The sequence below is a fragment of the Misgurnus anguillicaudatus genome, unplaced genomic scaffold, assembly GCF_027580225.2.
Source record: "Misgurnus anguillicaudatus unplaced genomic scaffold, ASM2758022v2 HiC_scaffold_33, whole genome shotgun sequence".
NCBI classification, from domain to species: domain Eukaryota; kingdom Metazoa; phylum Chordata; class Actinopteri; order Cypriniformes; family Cobitidae; genus Misgurnus; species Misgurnus anguillicaudatus.
Window position 1 is genome coordinate 3,911,661 of NW_027395283.1, and position 19,755 is coordinate 3,931,415.

Here is a 19,755-nt window from a genome sequence, read left to right on the forward strand (position 1 = left end):
TTCAAACCTTTTATGTTTACAGGTTTTTAACAAAAACAAAGTTTTTCTTTCAGTGCAATATGAATTTAAATGCTTTTATTTTTTAAATATGTTTCAAAATATACAAAAATGGCCAAAAATATGTATTGGTGAAAAATACTTTTTGTAACTGTTTTCTAAATAATTTTCAGCAAATATATTTTTTGGCCATTTTTGTATATTTTGAAATATATTTAAAATTATATAAAATATATTTTTGCTGTATGGGTGCACTGTTAAAACAGTAACTTAGCATTCAGATTTAGCATTTTGAGAAACAAAATCTGAATGAAAAAACAGATTTTGGGTCCCAAAATGCTTTGCATGTGGCTATTATTTTATAATTTTATTCTGTAAAGATAAAGACTTGTTAATGTTTAATGTTCATTTAACATTAAACAAACTGTTGCGAGTAAATAACATAAATTTAAATTCTACAGTAAGTTACTGGCAAACAGCTGCATAACTACAGCTAATTTTTTACAGTGTAAAAAGGGTAATTTTTATTTAAAACGTTAATCCAGGACCAACAAAAAATGAACACATGTTACTTTGTGAAATCACAGCGACCCTATAATGATGACGGGGAGGGGGGCTTAGCCTGCATAGCTAGGTGACCCCATAATCTTTGACATAAATCGAACAATCTGTTGAACAGACTGTTCTTCTTTAGATTAGGAAACATTAAGATGTTGTCTGTCCATCAAGTGTTTCCTCACACGAGTACGGAAAAAAACTACAATGCCGTTCCACTCTGAGAGTCCCAAACAAACAACCTCAGATTTATTTTCACCTCAGATCTTGTGCTGTAATTATTAATGGGATATCATGATACCGGGCACACATCATTACTCCGGGCCGTACACCACGAGTGTCTTGTTAATTGCAGGTAAACGAGTGGTTAAGGTTTGACCTCCTTACTGTGACAGTGTTTGGGTTTAACCCTGTTGACACGTTTATCTGTAGAAAATGAACAGGGGTGCGTTCTCCGATAACGTTGTCTCTTAGCGCGCTACGAAGACTCTTAAGTTAAACCTTAACTACAGGTATACCTTTCCTACGTGTGTTCTCCGAACTATACCTTAGGATGTTGCTTAAGGTAAACGTTCTTAAGTTCGACCTTAGCGGGTGCTGTCCATGGTGAAGGTGCTGAATAGGTTGATATCGATTGCTCGACAATCAATTATTCACTTCATGTGATAGGTTTCGCTGCGTTATGAGATAGCGGTGTTCTTTATTAAATAAACATTTTAGAAATAGTTCAAGTTCAATTTATTAGGAATATCTGGTAAAAAATATTTCAAATTGCAAACAACTAAATTCAGCCTTCTATATTTGATATCAAACCCGTGCAAAACCCGCAACTTTATTTCCAAACGTATCATATTTAAACTGCTCCAATTCATCCGCTATGCCTTGAAAGGATCATTTATATTAGGGGTTCCCAATAAGTGCGTTGCACAGGGGAATAAAGTGGGTTGTACAAGTACTTGGCTGTGCATATAAAAACAAACTGCTGTTGTTCATTAGTTCACGCGTTTATTGTGCTTGGACACTGTATGCACAAGCAGCGCGTTAACAATGCGGATTAAGCTTAATGGACGCATTTCTGGAGCCTGTCTGTCTAAATATAACATATCAAATATTATATAATATCCTATAAATATATAGTATGATTGCTTTAGATTTTAGCTTTGATTAGTTTTAATGTGGAAATTTTGTTGACCTTAGATTATCAAAGCAGTAATCAAGTGCACAGTTTATTTTGAATGTTTATAAAGAATATGGCATGCAGTTGCCTCAAAGTTATAAAACATTAAAAAACTTCGATGCAAAGTCGAATTAACATTAATAATCATAATTATTTTGTAATTTTACCCGATTTATTTATGCAGCTAACATACTAGCCGTTAGACTAAGATTTAACGGATATGAAATGCACAAATGAAATAGTAGGATTCGCTGTATAGCTGCCAGTTTCACCAACTCCATCACCCAAAATATATTTTTTAAATAGTTTCTTAATCCTGTAGCATATAATAGTTCGCAGTTGATGTCCCTTTGGAAAACATAATTAAAAATCTAACAACCATCAATGTAATGATGTCTAATTATGTAAATGTTTTATTATTTAAATATAAAAATATTTGCCTAATTAAACACGGAGTGTATTGCATATTTTTTTTTACAAATATTTAGTTATATAGACTACAATGTAAGCTTTTATGAAAGTGATGGCCCCTAGTGGAGATCATGTGGGATAAGGTATAGCTAAGAGTGCTCCAGACCAACCTTCCGAACGAACGACTTACAGAAGTGATACGTAACTAAGAACGTTTCGGAAAACACGTATTAGCGATAAGGTACAGCTTAAGGTACAACTTAAGAACGACGTAGCGTTAAGGTAGTTTCGGAGAACGCACCCCAGGTTAGATTTTCCTCTCGTCCACTTGACCTCTGAACAGTCTCAAGTCAGTGATGATTCCCTCAGCATCTCTGTCAGCGCTCATTTCTGCTTTTATATGACTGTCTTTGCTTGACTTTGTCCTCATCTGTTCTGCTGAATATAAACGCACCAACATCTTCTTTAAAACCAGCCAAAGCAATGCTGTTGGGAGATTGTGTCAGTTTTGACCCAAGAACTTGATGATTTATAAGTCATACAGTGTTCCTCGTGAAGACAAGGGTGTAGGATATTTGTTTCGGTACAGTTATCAGCACATATACTCGTCAGCGCATAAAAAAGCTTCACTGTCAAACGTAAAAGTCAAACAGCACTTAGAGGTTACACGCTCATATTGAGATTGAGTGAGGTCAGACACACGCCGGCCCCAGATGGCCCGGTCCGCCGGTGGCCCGGAGTGTCCTGAACATTATAAAGCAGATGGATTGGATACGGTATAGAGGAGCGTGTGTTAGTACATTACATACAGTACATTTCTAAAGCTCTAACTTTATTTTTCTGATAATTGTCAGCTCCGTTTTTGGGTCACCCAGCTTGAACTAAGTGTCTGTTAAATCATATGGGCGAGTCGGTGAGCAGTCTGTTGACTGAGCTATTATTATCGTAGAAAAAACTTTTTTATGCAACAGATCAGGTCTGTTATAGAGACACAGAAAAATAAATTAAATACAATCTTATGTAAACATATTCAGGTCATATTTCACCCGCCAAAAAATCTATTTTGTGTAAGAAAAATTAAGCTTATATTTCTTGTATATTAAAAATATTTTAGATGCGGTTTATTAACATAACTTCCTTGTGTTCCTATAGTTGGTTGAGCATTGTATTAAAAGCTCAAAATATCATGGGTTTAATTCACAGGTTTTCCCATAACTCGCATGCACTGTAAGTTGCTTTGGATAAAAGTATCTGCCAAATGCATGCATGCAAATATGATGATGATACATTTGAAAACAAATCAACTTATGTAATATATATTTTTCGCATGCAATAATGCTAAATATTTCAAAGGTACTTAAATACTTTTTCCAAGTCATAATTGTCAATTTTCTGAAATTTACATAATCTGAAATTTGAATAAGTAAGAGTCCGTGTAATGCGTCACAATTTCGATTTTCAGACCATACAATGTTAATGCAAAAACAAAAAATAAAACAATGAAACTAAACGTTAATTTTTCAATTCGATTTTCTCTCTGCAGCTGGAGGTCAGGGTAGCAATAAAGAGGGTTTTGTCCATATGGTGATGGATGATCCTTTTTCAAACACTGTGTTTCTTGCATTACTTCTAAATGTTGCCTGATGGGACACAATTCCACACAAGGGCATTCGAGGTTGTGGCTGCGGACGATATTAACAATGGAGGTAGTTGAACGTATACTGTATATCACCATATAGACAAGACCCTCTTTATAGCTACCCTGACCTCCAGCTGCAGAGGGAAAATCTGTGGTCGTCAGCATAGCATTTATTATGCCCCTCTCGTAGGTTATAGTATTGAATTTTCAGATGCACTGGAGATATATAATAAACAGTTTGGAGCCTTAAGCAGTGATGGGGAAAATAATGCATTACAATATTAAGTTTCTCCTCAAAAAAGAAATTTATTCCGTTACTTAGTTACTTTTCATAGACAGTAATGCACTTACGTTACTTTAAGTTACTTTTGCGTCACTTTTTCTTACTTGGCTAAGGCTTGATCTCTTTCAGGCCTTGTAGGTGTTTTTACGTCTGAGATATTTTGCATTCAGAAATTGCATATTTCTATCACAAAAATGTCAAGCTCTGGAGTCTCATTTATAAAACTGTGTGTAGGATCCTTACTAAAAGTTTACGTGCACCCAAAAGCCAAAAATGGCATACGGTAAAAAAATATTAAGACTTAAAAATGCAATGCTCCCTTTATAAATCACAGATGACCTGCAAGTGTGCATACATTATTTATTATTATTTATTATTTTGTAGTGTTATTCGTATGTTATTTTTATTCTTTTGTATTTCATCTATTTATATGAGCATGACGGTGGGTGTAAGCACTGTAATTTCTATTTTTATGGATTAAATAAATTTGACTTGACTTACATGAATTATCCTCAGATCCCACCCTGCACGTCCATTCTCCCATCATCATTCTAAATTAATACGTCCAGTTTAATTTAGTTTTTTTACAATCAAATTAATTAAACTGAAAAGTAACTCGCATTACTTTTTTAAAATAGTAACTCAAATATTAATGTGTACATTTATAAAGTAATGTGTTACTTTACTCGTTACTTCAGAAAAGTAATATTATTACGTAATGCGCATTACTTGTAATGGGTTACCCCAACACTGGCCATAAGTTATTGACTTTGATTATTGACAATGTGATTTCAGTTAAATAAAAACTAAATGTTTGATTACGTCATCATTATTACATGATGTTACAATGTGGTATTTCCAAATGTTTTTGACTGCCTATAATCACAGATATATCTGGAGGTATTATAAATAATAATATAGTAATGAATTAACCAGTTCACATGATGTTTTCCTTTCATCTTTTCTTTCTTTATAAGTTTATGTTAACGTAATAAGGTAACATTAAATAAAGTAACGTATTTTAGCCTGTGTTTCAAATCTGTGTTTTACATTAATATATACGTATAACACGTATTACCGAGCCCCTAAGGTGACATTGGAGTAAAAAAATTAAAGTTTAGTTTCATATGCTCACACGAAACCTTCATGTGCAGAATTCTTAAAAAAAGTTTAGTTTCGCGTGCGCACATGAAACTAAACACGATAATTTCATGTGCACAGGCGATAATTTCACATGCACACGCGATAGTTTTATGTGCGCATGCGAAACTAAACTTTTTAAAAAAAATTCTCCCCTTAGGGGCTCCGTACACATTTGACATGATACATGCTTTTTATTTCACATTTTTCTGCCAAAATATCTTAGGGCAAAAAAAGGCCAAGGTAAAGTACATCAAATAAGTCATAGCAAAATAATTACATGTGATCGTCTTTCTGTCAGTACAGCGATAGATTGTTCTGATTTATCTTAACACTGTTTCTGGACATGTTTTAAAAGAGTGATGTGGATCAATCGCAATACTGACCAACCGTGGACAATATATGTGCTAATTACTATTATTACAGTATGTCATTGAAAGAGTGTGCGTCATACCCCCCTAATAATGTTCGACCCGCAAACAGAAAAACAAAAAATACAAAAAAAGAAAATCGCTTTTTCGTTTGTTTCCATTTTACTTCCTAAATAACAATTAAGTAAAATTAAGAAAAGGAGCTAAAATGGCAATAATCCTTTGACGAGGTTATCCAGAAAAATTGTCGTTTAGTTTCATTTTTTTTATTTTTGCATTTACTTTATATGGTCTGAAAGTTGTTAGCCTTTCCATTGATGTTTGGTTTGTCGGGATATTTGGCTAAGATACAACTATTTGATCATATGGAATCTGAGGATGCCAAACAATCTAAATATTGAGAGAATTGCCTTTAAAGTTGTCCAAATTAAGTCCTTGGCACACACATTACTAAATAGATAGTATAGATTTCAATATATATACGGTAGGACATTTACAAAATATCTTCATGAAACATGATCTTTACTAATTATCTAATATGGCATGAAAACATTTTATAATTTTGACCCACATACAATGTATTTTTAGCTATTGCTACAAATATCCCCGTGTGACTTATGGCTGGTTTTGTGGTCCAGGATCACATTTAGTTTCTTGAGTTTGGGGTGAAATATGACCTGAAGATGTTTTTCACAGGTGTCACAATATTCATCCATTAAGTTAATTGGTGCACACAAGAGAAAGGTACACCGCCGCTGGAGTCCAGACTGAAAGATGGACCAACAAAACGGTTTCATTTCTCACTTTGACCGTCTGCGTGGATGAGACATTATTTCTCTCCACAGGACAGACAATAAGACTCACATTGAGATCCGAACACAGATCAGAAGATCTTTTGACCTGAAGACGTACATGCGATGAGTTGGAAGTGTTAATGAAGTTACACATGTTAATATTCCCACACATGCACGCAGGAAATGACATCATAGGTGCGTGATGAGTGTGACATTTGGCTGTGACAGCGTGACGCCTCCTGTGGTGCTGATCTGTGTCATTCAGTCAGGATTATGGGTCAGAAATGAGAGAACCAATGAAAGAAAAGGCTGCATGTAACCAAACCATTGACATGTCTGGTGCACACTGCATGTCATTAACTGCACATTTAGACCAAACATCATTACACAGCAGTGCTGATCTGTGACCTGCTGGACTGAAAACATGAAGGGAATCTGCTGGACAATAATGCTTGCTATTAAATCCCATAAATCTTACTTTGGGTATCTTTTTGTTATTTCAAGAAAATCAGAAATTGATAGAAATTTAAACAGCATGGCGGTGCTTTGTGTTTGGCAGTAAGCTGTTGCATGATGATGCATGAGTGCATTACAGAGATGCACAGTAAATATCCTCTCATCTGCCATCATAATAAATTAAATGATGTTTAATAGCGGAGACATCAAGTCTCTTGAAACTTGTATATCAGGGTGACCAGATGATCTGTCATGTCACCTTGTTATATACATCAGCAGTAATGATGTATATTAAGATCTGGTTACCCCATCAGTCAATGGGTTTTTTGAGTTGGTCAGACTTCTGTCTTTACCCAACAGTGGCGGGTGACAGATTGCGTGTGGACTGGAGTCCGAGGAGTTCGTACTCCGACCTCGTGCTCCTGGGCAACACACGGACGAGTCTGGCGAGCGGCCTGTATGAGACATTTGGGCACGCCGAGCGTTACCTGAAGGTGCCAAAGTTCCCTTCTCAATCTGTTCTGTATCCGTTTTTATTTCTCAGTATCCGGAAACGCTCACCATCCCCTCCTGTTACTCACCCAACACTGAATGTGGACGAGCGCTGTGTCCGCTCAGTCCGTTAGAAAGTGGGCCACAGATACCGTCTGTCATTCACAAACTATTTCTATTCATATGATGACGTGTTTCGCACCGAAGTGTCTGAATTAGAATTAAAAAAAAATTTTTCTGTCTTTTCTGGGATTGATAATGATGCCTCATTAACCCAAGTGTCATTAGACCCGAGAGTCATTAGAGGGTTAATTTTAAACCTGGTTCCTTGCTCTAGGTTTTTATTAATGTTCACTAGTTAATTTTCTAATCATTTACAAGTCATTCAGAGTAATTAGCAATTAATTCTTAATGTGTTTTTCGACAGTAATGTGTTTATTTAATGTGCAGTAAAAATAATCCACAGGGTGTCTTTACGTAACTGCGGGATAATAGATGTTTATATTTCTCTGTGTTTTAAACAGTATTTCACTGACAGCGATGCTTAGGGCTGCATAACAATTCATCGAAGCTAATCATTTACAGAAAAAAGTTTTATTGATTAATCACAACTAATCATTTGCAGAATAAAAGTTTTAACGATTAATCGCAACTAATCATTCGCAGAATAAAAGTATAATCATTTTTCAAAACTAATCTTTGCCAACTAAAAGTTTAATGATTTTTCGCAACTAACTGTTTGCAAAATAAAAGTTTACATCATATGTGTGAGTATTCTATACAATATAATTATGCATATTTAAATACACACACGCATTTATACGTTTAAAGGGACACTCCACTTTTTTTTAATATTGCTGCCGTAACATGGCTGCAGCAGGCGCAATGATATTACGCAGCAGCTGAAAATAGTCCCCTGCTATTAAGAGTTACCAAGGGGACTATTTTCGGGAACTACGTAATATCACTACGCCTGCTGCAGCCATGTTACAGCAGCAAAGTCTTTGAGTATTACGCCAGATTGAGTGTATAGTTCCTAACCATATCGGCCTAGAAAATCGCAGGTTTTAATTTTCTGTCGGTCTTAGTACACGATGTAACTACAGAAGAGTCAAGTTTTTTTTTTGGCCCATTTTTGCCTTTTTATTACATAGACAGTAATTAAGGAGATGACAGGAAAGTATAGGGTGAAGAGAGGGGTATGGGATTGGCAGAGTTGTATAGTACTTAAGTATTTTTACTTTCTACATAAAAGTAAATTTTCAATTATTCGTATTTTATTAGTGTTTTTCTTTGGAAAACAAACATTCCAAAACATATTTTCATAATTTTTACTCCACTACATTTCATAATTTCAAGTTTTTGGTTTATATTTAATATTTAAGTACATTAAACATCTAGTAATTTTTTTGTACTTTTACTTAAGTAAAAAAATTTTTCGTACTTTTACTCAAGAAAGTAAAAGTACAAAATTTTTATGTAATGTAGGCATTAAATCAATTTGAATATGCAATATATAATGAATACACATGTATGATTCTATGCTTTAGAATGTAGTGAACATTTTTTAGTAAAGAAAAGTAATTTTTTTCCAAAGACAAACACTCTGATAAAGCACAGATGCTTGGAAAATGAACTAAAATACTTAAGTATTATACACCTCTGGGGATTGGCAAAGGACCTCGAGCCGGGATTCAAACTCGGGTCGCCAGAACTGCGTCTGCACCATGTGTTGGAGCACCGTCCACTACAAGTCAAGTTTTAAATAGGAAAAATAAAAATATTAAAATTTTAGCACAATGCTAATGTACTAATCAGATTCAATGGATTGTGCTAATGCTAAAAGTGGTACGGCCAGACCCCGAGATCAGCTGAATGGATTCCAAAACGGTAAAAATCAAATGTTTAACTCTAGGGGAGCTGGAAAATGAGCATATTTTCAAAAAAGTGGAGTGTCCCTTTAAGAAATATTTACATATTAGTTTATATTATATAGTAATATGAATACTTAATATATACATGTATGTTTATTTAATTATACATGCAAGTGTGTGTATTTATATATGCATAATTATTATACACAATGCACGCATATGTGACTTAAACAAAAACTTTTATTCTGCAATCGATTAGTTGCGATTAATCGTAGTGGATATTTTAGTCATGAACACACCAGAGGTTACGTTGTGAATCAATTGCTTCTCAAACAGATGTGCTGTTTGCTGTACGATATCAAACTGACCTGTTCTTTCCACGCTCTATAAAATTCATCTGCCGCCTTCACATTAATTCAGTTCTCTGTCTGAGGTTTCTCTCGTGTGTGTTGGAGCTCTAAATGTTTTGAAAAGCATGTTGACTGTAGCTTTATTTGGACAAGAACAGCTTCGTATTTTAGTCAAACTCAGTCTACACAAACCATATGATGTGAATTAATGAGAGCAAAAATCTATATCCAGGAAACATTTGGAAACCAAACATTACTATAGTGTGATGTTGTGTGTGTGCTTTATAAAGGTTTTTTTTTATTTTAAGAAGAGTTGTGGTGCTGTACAAATGGGGAAACATGCGAAATATTCAAATACTCCAAATTGATGTTTTTAATCTCAGTGTGTTTATCAAGCGAGTCTTGAGAGAGAAGAACATCACAATTCATGCTTTCAACACGTGATGCTCAAATACAACAGACTCACAAACAGACTGCGAATACAGTTCAGAGACAGACAGACAGACAGACAGACAGACACTAAACCATCATCAGATGTGGTGCATGTGACGTCATCCGAGCATCCAGCCCGCCGTATCCTTGGAGAAGTCGCTCCATGGTGACCGGTTGCCATAGAAATGCTCGTTTCCTTCCGAGTTGCAGCGGAATATAGCGGGGCGCGCGCGCTTGACTCGGCATGTCGGTGAGCGCGGACTCAATGGAGAAGCTCGTGTTTCTGTGCGGCGCGGCGACTACGGGGGTAAAACTGCTCAATGACCGTCATTCTGTCCGTGTGTGCGCGCGCCTGTGTGAGAGAGAGAGAGCTGTGATTCGCGTGGATGCTTCGAGTGCGCCCGTGCCGCTGTACTGTACCGACCCGGGCTTTAGTTGCTCTGTGATTCACGGTCACGGTATGCCTGTGTATTACCGAGAGACAAACGAGAAAGAGAGACGTGAGGCGCGTGCAAACGGGTTGTTGTTTCCTTGCGCTTAAGGAAACCTGTAGCTGTCGTTTTGTGTGTGTCTCTCGCTCTTTCTCTCTCTCTCTCTCTTTGTGTGTGTGCGCGCTGAAAGAGATGGTTTGCATGTTAATAGAGATGTTATTCATTGGTTATCTGTTAATTAGGCGCGTATGTGCGCACGTGCGCAAGCGTGCGTGCGTGTGTGTGTGTTAGCTTCCAGAAACAAGATTGTGTGTTTTTTCATACACACAGTTGTTATTTTGTTCACTAATTGTGCTGTGATGTATTCACTAATGTATTTACGTTGGTGAATAACCTCTTACCTGTTCAGGTGTCACGTCTGGAGTGTTTGAGTACAACAGGTGCACACGTGTCACACGGCCCCTGAGGTTACATACAGTAGACAACACAACCTGTGATCTTACACAACACAGCAGCACAAAGTGTGTGTATGTGTACTGTATATGTGTGTGAATGAACTGCTTGTGATTCTCTTCAGTGGGTTTCTTTTCTAGACAGAATTTTTCCAAGATGCTCACAAAAGCTTTAGATGAGTTTTACCTTGCAGCTCTTTCACAGAAAGTTACAAAACATTCAAACCTTCAAAGTCTATTAATCTGCAATAATAACGACAATAACAATGAATTATCGACAATTATGATTTTTGTGATAATCGTGCAGCGCTAGTTTGAATGATCATCACATCATGACTCTTACTTTAATGGTTTTGTTTTGAGGTTAAAACAGAAATATTTCTCACAGACTTCAGAGAGAAGTGAGTCATAGTTAGAAAGCAGAATATCATTTGTTGTAGTTTGTATAAAGAATGCATGTTGTTTTTATGCCAATATTACAGGATGTTGACTTACTATATTAAATTGAAAATAAAATTATAAAAAAAAAAATGTTTTTACTGATCTTGTTATTTTGTCATCACTTAGGTAAATGTTGAAGACAACAACGACATGTTACCAAAACCTCGACGCGCTGTTACCATTCAAGAGATCGCAGCGCTTGCTAGATCTTCACTTCACGGTTAGACAAACAAAAACACACACACAGACAAACACATACAAACAATCACACATACAAACAAAAAAAACACACGCAAAGACCCAGAAACATACACACATACAAACAAGCAAAAACACAAACAGAAAAACACACAGAGACACAAACAGAAACACACACACAAAAACAAACATATACAAACAATTACAAATACAAAACACACACACACACACACACACACACACACACACACACACACACACACACACACACACACACACAAACAAACAAACAAACAAACAAACAGAAAAACACGCACAAAGCTACAAACAAAAACAAACATACATACAAACAGACAGACATAAAAACCGAAACACACACACAAAGACTCACATACAAACAATCACACATACAAACCAAAAAACACACAAAGACACAGAAACATACACACATACAAACAAACAAAACATAAACACAAACAGAAAAACACACACAAAGACACAGAAACAAACACACATACAAACAATAACACACAAACAGAAAAACACACACAAAGCTACAAACACATACTGACAAAAACAAACATACATACAAACAGACATACAAACAAACACACAAAACTGAAACACACACACAAAGAAACACATACAAACAATCACACATACAAACCAAAAAACACACAAAGACACAGAAACATACACACAAACAAAACCATAAACACAAACAGAAAAACACACACAAAGACACAGAAACAAACACACATACAAACAATAACACACAAACAGAAAAACACACACAAAGCTACAAACACATACTGACAAAAACAAACATACATACATACAAACAGACATACAAAAAAAACACACAAACCGAAACACACACACACACACACACACACAACACACACACACACACACACACACACACACACACACACACACACACACACACAAAGAAACACATACAAACAATCACACATACAAACAAAAAAAAAACACAAAGACACAGAAACATACACACATACATACAAACAAACAAAAACATAAACACAAACAGAAAAACACACACAAAGACACAGAAACAAACACACATACAAACAACAACACACAAACAGAAAAACACACACAAAGCTACAAACACATATTGTCAAAAACAAACATACATACAAACAGACATACAAACAAACACACAAACCGAAACACACACACACACACACACACACACACACACACACACACACACACACACACACACACACACACACACACACAAAGAAACACACACATACAAACAATCACACATACAAACCAAAAAACACACAAAGACTCAGAAACATACACACATACAAACAAACAAAAACATAAACACAAACCGAAAAACACACACAAAGACAGAAACACACACACAAAAACAAGCATATACTGACAAAAACAAACATACATACAAACAAACAAACAAACAAACATACAAATAAACACACAATCCAAAACACACACAAAAATAAACACACAAACACAAAGACAAAAACAGAAACACACTCAAAAACAAACATATACAAACAAACAAAAAAACACAAAAAAAAAGGCAAAAAGACACAACAGTTTAGGTCTATGACTCATCGTGTCTTACCGTGTGTGTGTGTGTGTGTGTGTGTGTGTGTGTGTGTGTGTGTGTGTGTGTGTGTGTGTGCATACAGGTATCTCACAGGTGGTTAAGGATCATGTGACAAAGCCCACAGCGATGGCACAGGGGCGTGTGGCACACCTGATCGAGTGGAATGGTTGGCGTAAACCCACAGACACACCCAGCGCTCTGGAGTCTCACCTCACATCATACTCACATCTGTCTGAGGGGGAACAGGAGGCCAGATTTGCTGCAGGTCAGTTTGACTCTTTCTTCTCTATTCTGTGTCATCATGAGTCAGTGTATCGTGAGCAATCAGGCTAAACATTAAGACCTTGATGTCCTCACAATAACACAACATCATCTCTGAGAGTCAGAACATTGAACATCCTCAAAAACAGAAAATACAGGACGTAGAGTATTTCTCTCTAGGGTTGCAACATTCTGGGAATTTCAAGGCTGGAAATTGAAAAAAAAAATGCAGAGTTCTCTATAATAGGAAACTTAAGGCCTAGTCCACACGGACACAGGTATTTTTATAACCGTGACGTTTTTTACGCAATTCGGCCGTTTGTCCACATGAAAACGCAGTATCAGGGCACTGAAACCAAACATTTTTGAAAACCTCTGCCAGGGTGAGGATTTGAAGAAATGCCGGTTGCAGTGCTGTCATGTAGACAAAAGTTAATTTTTGTTAGGCTTCTGATTGGCCAAGGTGGCTGTTCGATTCTTGACAGTGCTTGATAGCGTGTTTTTGATTTCTTTTAAACCGAGCATGTGTGGACGGAATATTTTTGGAGGAAAAACTACAAATAAAAATACCTGTAGGCCTAAATGTTGTAAAAAAAACCACAAGATGTAATGTAACTACAGCACACTGCTTACTGAAGGGCCATTGAGGCCACACCCCCTGCATCTACTTACTTACATTCATCCATAACACGCACAGATCATTTCTTCAATCATGTATTCACGAAAATTGCATACATGTGTTTAAAACTTTCTTGTGCTGTGTGTAACCTAGTTTGCAATAACATTGTAAAGACAAATACACTGACAGAGATAACATCTAGTTGAGATCATTAAAAAAGTACCCAAAACCCACCCAAAAGTTTGGACACATTACTATTTTTAAAGTTTCTTTAAAAACCTGCATTTATCTATTACAAATCCTTCAGAAATCACTTATAATGGTTTCTGAAGGATTTTTTTATCAAATAAATTCAGTTCAACTTTATTTATATAGTGCTCTTCATAATTGGTAATTGTTTCAAAGCTGCTTTACATTAATAGAAGCAGGGAAAACACAGAAAAATCGACAGACAATATAAGTAGCAAAATACAGGGGCTATAAATAAACTTTACAAGCTGTCGACTGACTCCCCGGGGTTGAAAAAACCCCTAGGACAAAAACCTCCCGACTTTTTTAGCCTGGGAGGGACAAAAAGTCCTAGGAGGTAAAAACCCTTGGGATATATATATATATATTAGCCTGAATTTCCGTTTACATTCCATATATATATATATATATATATATATATATATATATATATATATATATATATATATATATATATATATATATATATATATATATATATATATATATATATATATGGAATGTAAACGGAAATTCAGGCTTGATGATGTGTACAAAATGTGTATTTCCTTGCATGCATGCCTGCTTATGATCAAACTAAATGTTTATTTATGTTTGTATATGATATAGTTTGTGTACATTTCCCTAAGTTTCCAAATAATTGGAATATTTCCAAAATTTTCCAGATTAATTTGCCATGAAAAGTTTTCAGAAATTTACAGAAAACTTTCCACTTCTTTGCAACCGTATTGTCTGTCTGTTCAATATCAATAAGCGCTGATTTCCCTGAAGTCTAAATGAATAAGATGCAGTGTAATCTTGATTTAAAACTTCATGTGAGATTGATTTAGATTTGGACTGATTATCTGAGGTTTGTCTCTCTGAAGGTTAATCGCTTTTCTGTTGCTCACCGCTGTGACAAAGCGTTTTCCCACCGCAGCCATTTATTGGTCGTACCTGAGCAGAATTCATTGAGAGCTCGCTCGTGTTGTTTCCCACAAACCCCTGCACTTTATCAATGTCACAGCATCTTTCTCTGGTCTTTCCTTTTGAAAAAGTCACTAAATATTCATTCGATTGTGTGTGTGTGTGTGTATATACAGCTGAGTTGTGAGTTTTCTCTGGCACTGTTTAATGTGTGTCTGTGTCCTTGTGAATGTGTGGATGTGCATTTACTGCTACACACAAACGCACACCGTGACTCTTTGGATAAAATCAAACTATGCTTACATCCGGGAAAATTGCCAAACTCAACAAAATACGGTGTGTGTTTGCTGACAAAGCTTTCTTCAGAGGGTAAGAGATTAATGAAAGAATCAATCTGTCAATCAATGAACGAGAGTCAAACTAAACTTAGTGCTGTACATTTCATTTAGCTTGTCATCAGTAGTCTTAATTCATTCATTTATTCATAATATCACTGCTTTCACCCATAAACCTTAAATCATTAAAGTTCTGTGCTGGTCTGGTGCTGGTTTATGCTGGTGGTGGTTTATGCTGGTTTGATGTACGTGTCTGGTGAAGCACATCACCATGCTAATCTTCCCTAATCTAATGCAATACAAATCTACATATTGACAATAAATTGAAAATAAAATTGTAAAAGACAGGGTTCCCAAAGGTCCTTGAAATCATTGAAAGTTTGTGAATCTGGGGGAAGTTTTTGAAAATATACATACATAGATACAGGTCATTGAAAGTGCTTGAATCTATAATATGCAATCCAGTCCAGAAATATGTAGAGTCTTATCTACTTGAATGAGGAAAGTCAAAAAATGTGTGCAAAAATTGCATCTTTATTGATTTATGATTGGCTGGAAGGCTGAACCCAGAGTGGCCATATTGAGCCATGTTGCATTATCTCCATTCATATCTACGTGTTAAAATGACCACAGCGGCTAATAACTGATCTGGTGTACAAATATTAACTCTATTGAATTTATCGGAAATAAGTTTTCAATCAATGCATTTGTGTGTTTGTAGGGGTAGCGGAGCAGTTTGCCATCGCGGAGGCGAAACTTCGTGCTTGGTCTTCAGTAGATGGTGATGAATCGAATGATGATTCATATGATGAAGATTTTCTACCTGCAAATGAGCCGGTCACACAGAGCACAGGTAACACACAAACACTTCATCTATAGTGATCACATCATGGAGTTAAATCACAAAGTTACGAATTTTTATCAATTTATTTGATTGGTAAACTTCTTAATAAGATTGCGCAATATATTGACATGGCAATGTGTGCATCTGCAACAGTCACAGCAGAGCATTTTTCAGATGCCTTTTTCAGTGTAATTACGCCTTAATACGACGTTAACTGGTATCAAATACCATCACGCAACTATTTTCCTCAATTTGCAAGAGCTATACAGGAAATGCAAGGCAGAATTGAATTCCTCTCTAAGAGAGCTTTTCAAGTCACCTGGTGAAGTAATCAAGTATTTCTCATATCGCAGTAAACATTGCAGTAAACAAACAATTTCTCCAATATTCTGCAGCCCTACTTCCTCTATCTATGCTGATATCACCACAACATGAATTGTGATATTTTTCCTTGCCGTCCTGTTTGTCCCACTGCCCTACTTTTATTCTCTCTCTCATGCACTCATTTTGTTCTTCGCCGCTACTTGATATCCCAGCATTCATTTCCCTTGCAAGTTTAATGTGGCTTGCACTGACGGAAAGAGCAAAGAGAAAAACTCGTCTGCAGCCTTACAGATTTATATTGTGTCCTATAACTAAACAACACAATTACAGCCAGAGCAACACGTTTTATATGCAACGATGTGAAATCGTAAGGTGAGAAAATGTCGCAATAATGTTTTGCACGTTAATCTAATGCACCTGTTCTCTGATCCCAGATCTTCCCTCGTACCCTCACTACCTGAGAGATCTGATACACACTCAGGTGTGTCAGAATCGCCTGCGGGTTCGAGGTCTGTGCGAGGCGGAGAGCGGCGTCGGAGCTGACCTTTCGCCTCCCGTAGGGTCGCCGGGGTCACCGTCCGAAACGCTCTGCTCCAGCATGTGCAGTTTGGACGAAAGACACCCGCTGCTGCGAGACCTCGGACGCCACTCGGACACCCCCGCCGCCGACCTCGCCGCCAAAATCCTCGGAGCTCTTCAGGGAGGGGAGGAGCTGTTGTTGGCCCGCCTCCAGAGGATGGGCCACAGACGAGGCCACTCCCCTTGTTGCTTGGCGACGTATTCCGAGACATTCGAAAACGAGGACACTCCTTGTAAGGATTGCGGAGGAAGAGTCTGCCTTCCTCCGGAGTATTCCTCTCGTAGAAAGGTGTCGGACGTGGCGTCGTCTGGCGTAGTCTCGCTCGACGAGGAAGAAGTGGACGGGGATGAAGAGGAAGAGCAGTGACCGGTTTTGACTCTGCATGTTTGTTTTGGACTAATTTGCATTTCGGTCTTTTCTCGTTGAATTCTGGACACCATTTGCTCTTGTGGTTTGACCTTTAATCTTGTGTTTCTTTACCAAATGGTGAAAAATACTAAACTTGAACATTCTCCAACTAAAAACAAAAGCGCTAAAAGTTTTACAAACGAGGAACAAAAGACTGACATCGACCTTATTATCTCTGCATGTCTTGCAAGTGCCGAACTGAATGTGAATCATAAATGTTTGGATCTGGACGTCCAGTTGTTTAGCACGGTTTGTGGATTTGGCTGTTGTGTAATCTCGCTCCTTATATGATGTCATGCCCCATTGCATTCTGGGTCTTGATGACATAACGCCTGTTCCCCGGTCGCATCTTTCGGGCATGGCTTGCTGAATACGTCAAACTGATATCTGATCTGTCACAGTCGTTCATGAAGCGACACGGGAATGCTGAATGTTTATAAAGTGACAGAAAGATTTATAACAAAACATAAGAATGCCTAAGAAAACTGACGATCAAGTTTTTTACGTTTTTGTTGAATTCTTATTATTTTGACTATTCATACTCAGTGGATCGTTTGATTTGTTAATATTTCAAGATCATTATTGTCCTAAGATGAACACATTGAATGTGTAGGAGTAATTCAAGTGTTGTTGAATGGATGTAAAAGACGAAGCTTCGTGTTCGTGGACCTTTATGAGAGTTGCTCTATTTTTGTACCGTGTGGTTTTTGCGGTGAATAACTGAGTAACGCTGTGGTTCGTTCACTTGTTTATTGCTTTATTTCTCGATTTCCCTGTCCCTGAATTATCACTGTGTGATATTGTCGACATCAGGAAAAAACTAAACTAATGTGAAAAAAGAAACAAATGCACCTTTTGCTTTGCTCTTTGTCTCTAGAGAGGGAATCATTCGCTCTCATTTTTCTCTTTGTGTTCTGTAAATGTCAAGCTCTCTCTCTCTCTCTCTCACTTTAGGAGCCACTTTGATTCTCCGATATTCACTTGTTACCATGGAGAACATGAATCATAAGAAATTGTAGGTCTGGTCAATCAGACAGTTTTGACAATCTAATAACCCCCCTACCCGGGTGTGTGTGTGTGTCACATGTACATCTGTACAGTATTTATTTGACTTATATTGATTTGAAAAATGTTACAGCGACAAGCAGTCCAACCTCAAAAACCTTGTGAATCATCGTCCGTCTCTCGTGCTCCACATTTTCAGTCTTTTATGGCCATACAAGAGCTTTGTGTGATAGACTAACTCAAATGTAAGTCATAGTTCACTAGATCAATGGATTTATTAATTTTTTATGAATTTTGTGTAATTAAACCTCAGAAAAATAAGGCTACTAACCAACAGCACTATGTTGTATAATTTAAGTTTAGAATGTTTTATGGCATAATTTCTCTTTGGGGGGGCATCGAAGGTATGCACCGTACACAATGGGGACCACATGCCAAAAAAGTTTGAGAACCACTGATTTAGAAACTGTTGCTCGCGCAATGGCTTGATTTAATATCACACAGTCAGAAAACATCAAACTAGATAATTATATAGAATATAAATATCCATATCACATGTTACAGATACAGAAGTGATAGATTATTGAGGAAAGCTTTCTAAGAGATCAGTATCTTCACCCACCAGGCAATAAAATAGGTGAAAATAATCACAAAAATTCATTTATAACACTAACTCATTCTCCCACCTCTCTCTCTCTCATTGCAGGAGTGAGTTATGTATTTTTCTTCAGAAATGTGTAATGTCACACTCTTTTACTGTCACTACAGCAGTGAGTTATGTTTAATTCACTCTTACTGCAGGAGGGAAATGTATTTAATTCACTCTTACCATAGGACTGAGTTATTTTTATCTCACTCTTACCACAGGAATGAGTTGTGTTTATCACACTCTTACAGTGGAAGTGAGGCATGTCTATCTCATTCTTCTGACATGAGTGTGTTATGTATATCTCAGTCTTGTTGCAAGAGTGAATTATGTTGTACTCACTTGTTGCGGGTTAAGATATGTTTATCTCACTCTTACAGCGGGGGCTAGTAATGCTTGTCTCACTCTTACAGCGGGGGCTAGTAATGCTTATCTCACTCTTGCAGCAGGGGTGAGTAATGCTTATCTTATTC

At 36.8% G+C, this 19,755-nt stretch overlaps 1 protein-coding gene across 4 annotated transcripts in view; it reads left to right on the plus strand.

Moving 5' to 3' along the window:
* LOC141349069 (protein FAM131A-like) overlaps window positions 1-19,755 on the plus strand; it is a 46,635-nt gene extending 26,880 nt beyond the window's left edge. Inside the window, exons 2-6 of one of the 4 annotated variants that reach the window (XM_073865692.1) lie at window positions 7,184-7,317; window positions 11,422-11,515; window positions 13,188-13,370; window positions 16,197-16,328; window positions 17,078-19,752. In XM_073865692.1, coding sequence (XP_073721793.1) covers window positions 11,446-11,515; window positions 13,188-13,370; window positions 16,197-16,328; window positions 17,078-17,589 — 897 coding nt within the window. In that variant the 5' untranslated portion in view covers window positions 7,184-7,317; window positions 11,422-11,445 and the 3' untranslated portion in view covers window positions 17,590-19,752. Of the gene's footprint in view, window positions 1-7,183; window positions 7,318-11,421; window positions 11,516-13,187; window positions 13,371-16,196; window positions 16,329-17,077 lie in introns of all 4 variants that reach the window. The other 3 variants (XM_073865690.1, XM_073865691.1, XM_073865693.1) reach the window with 3 other exon arrangements.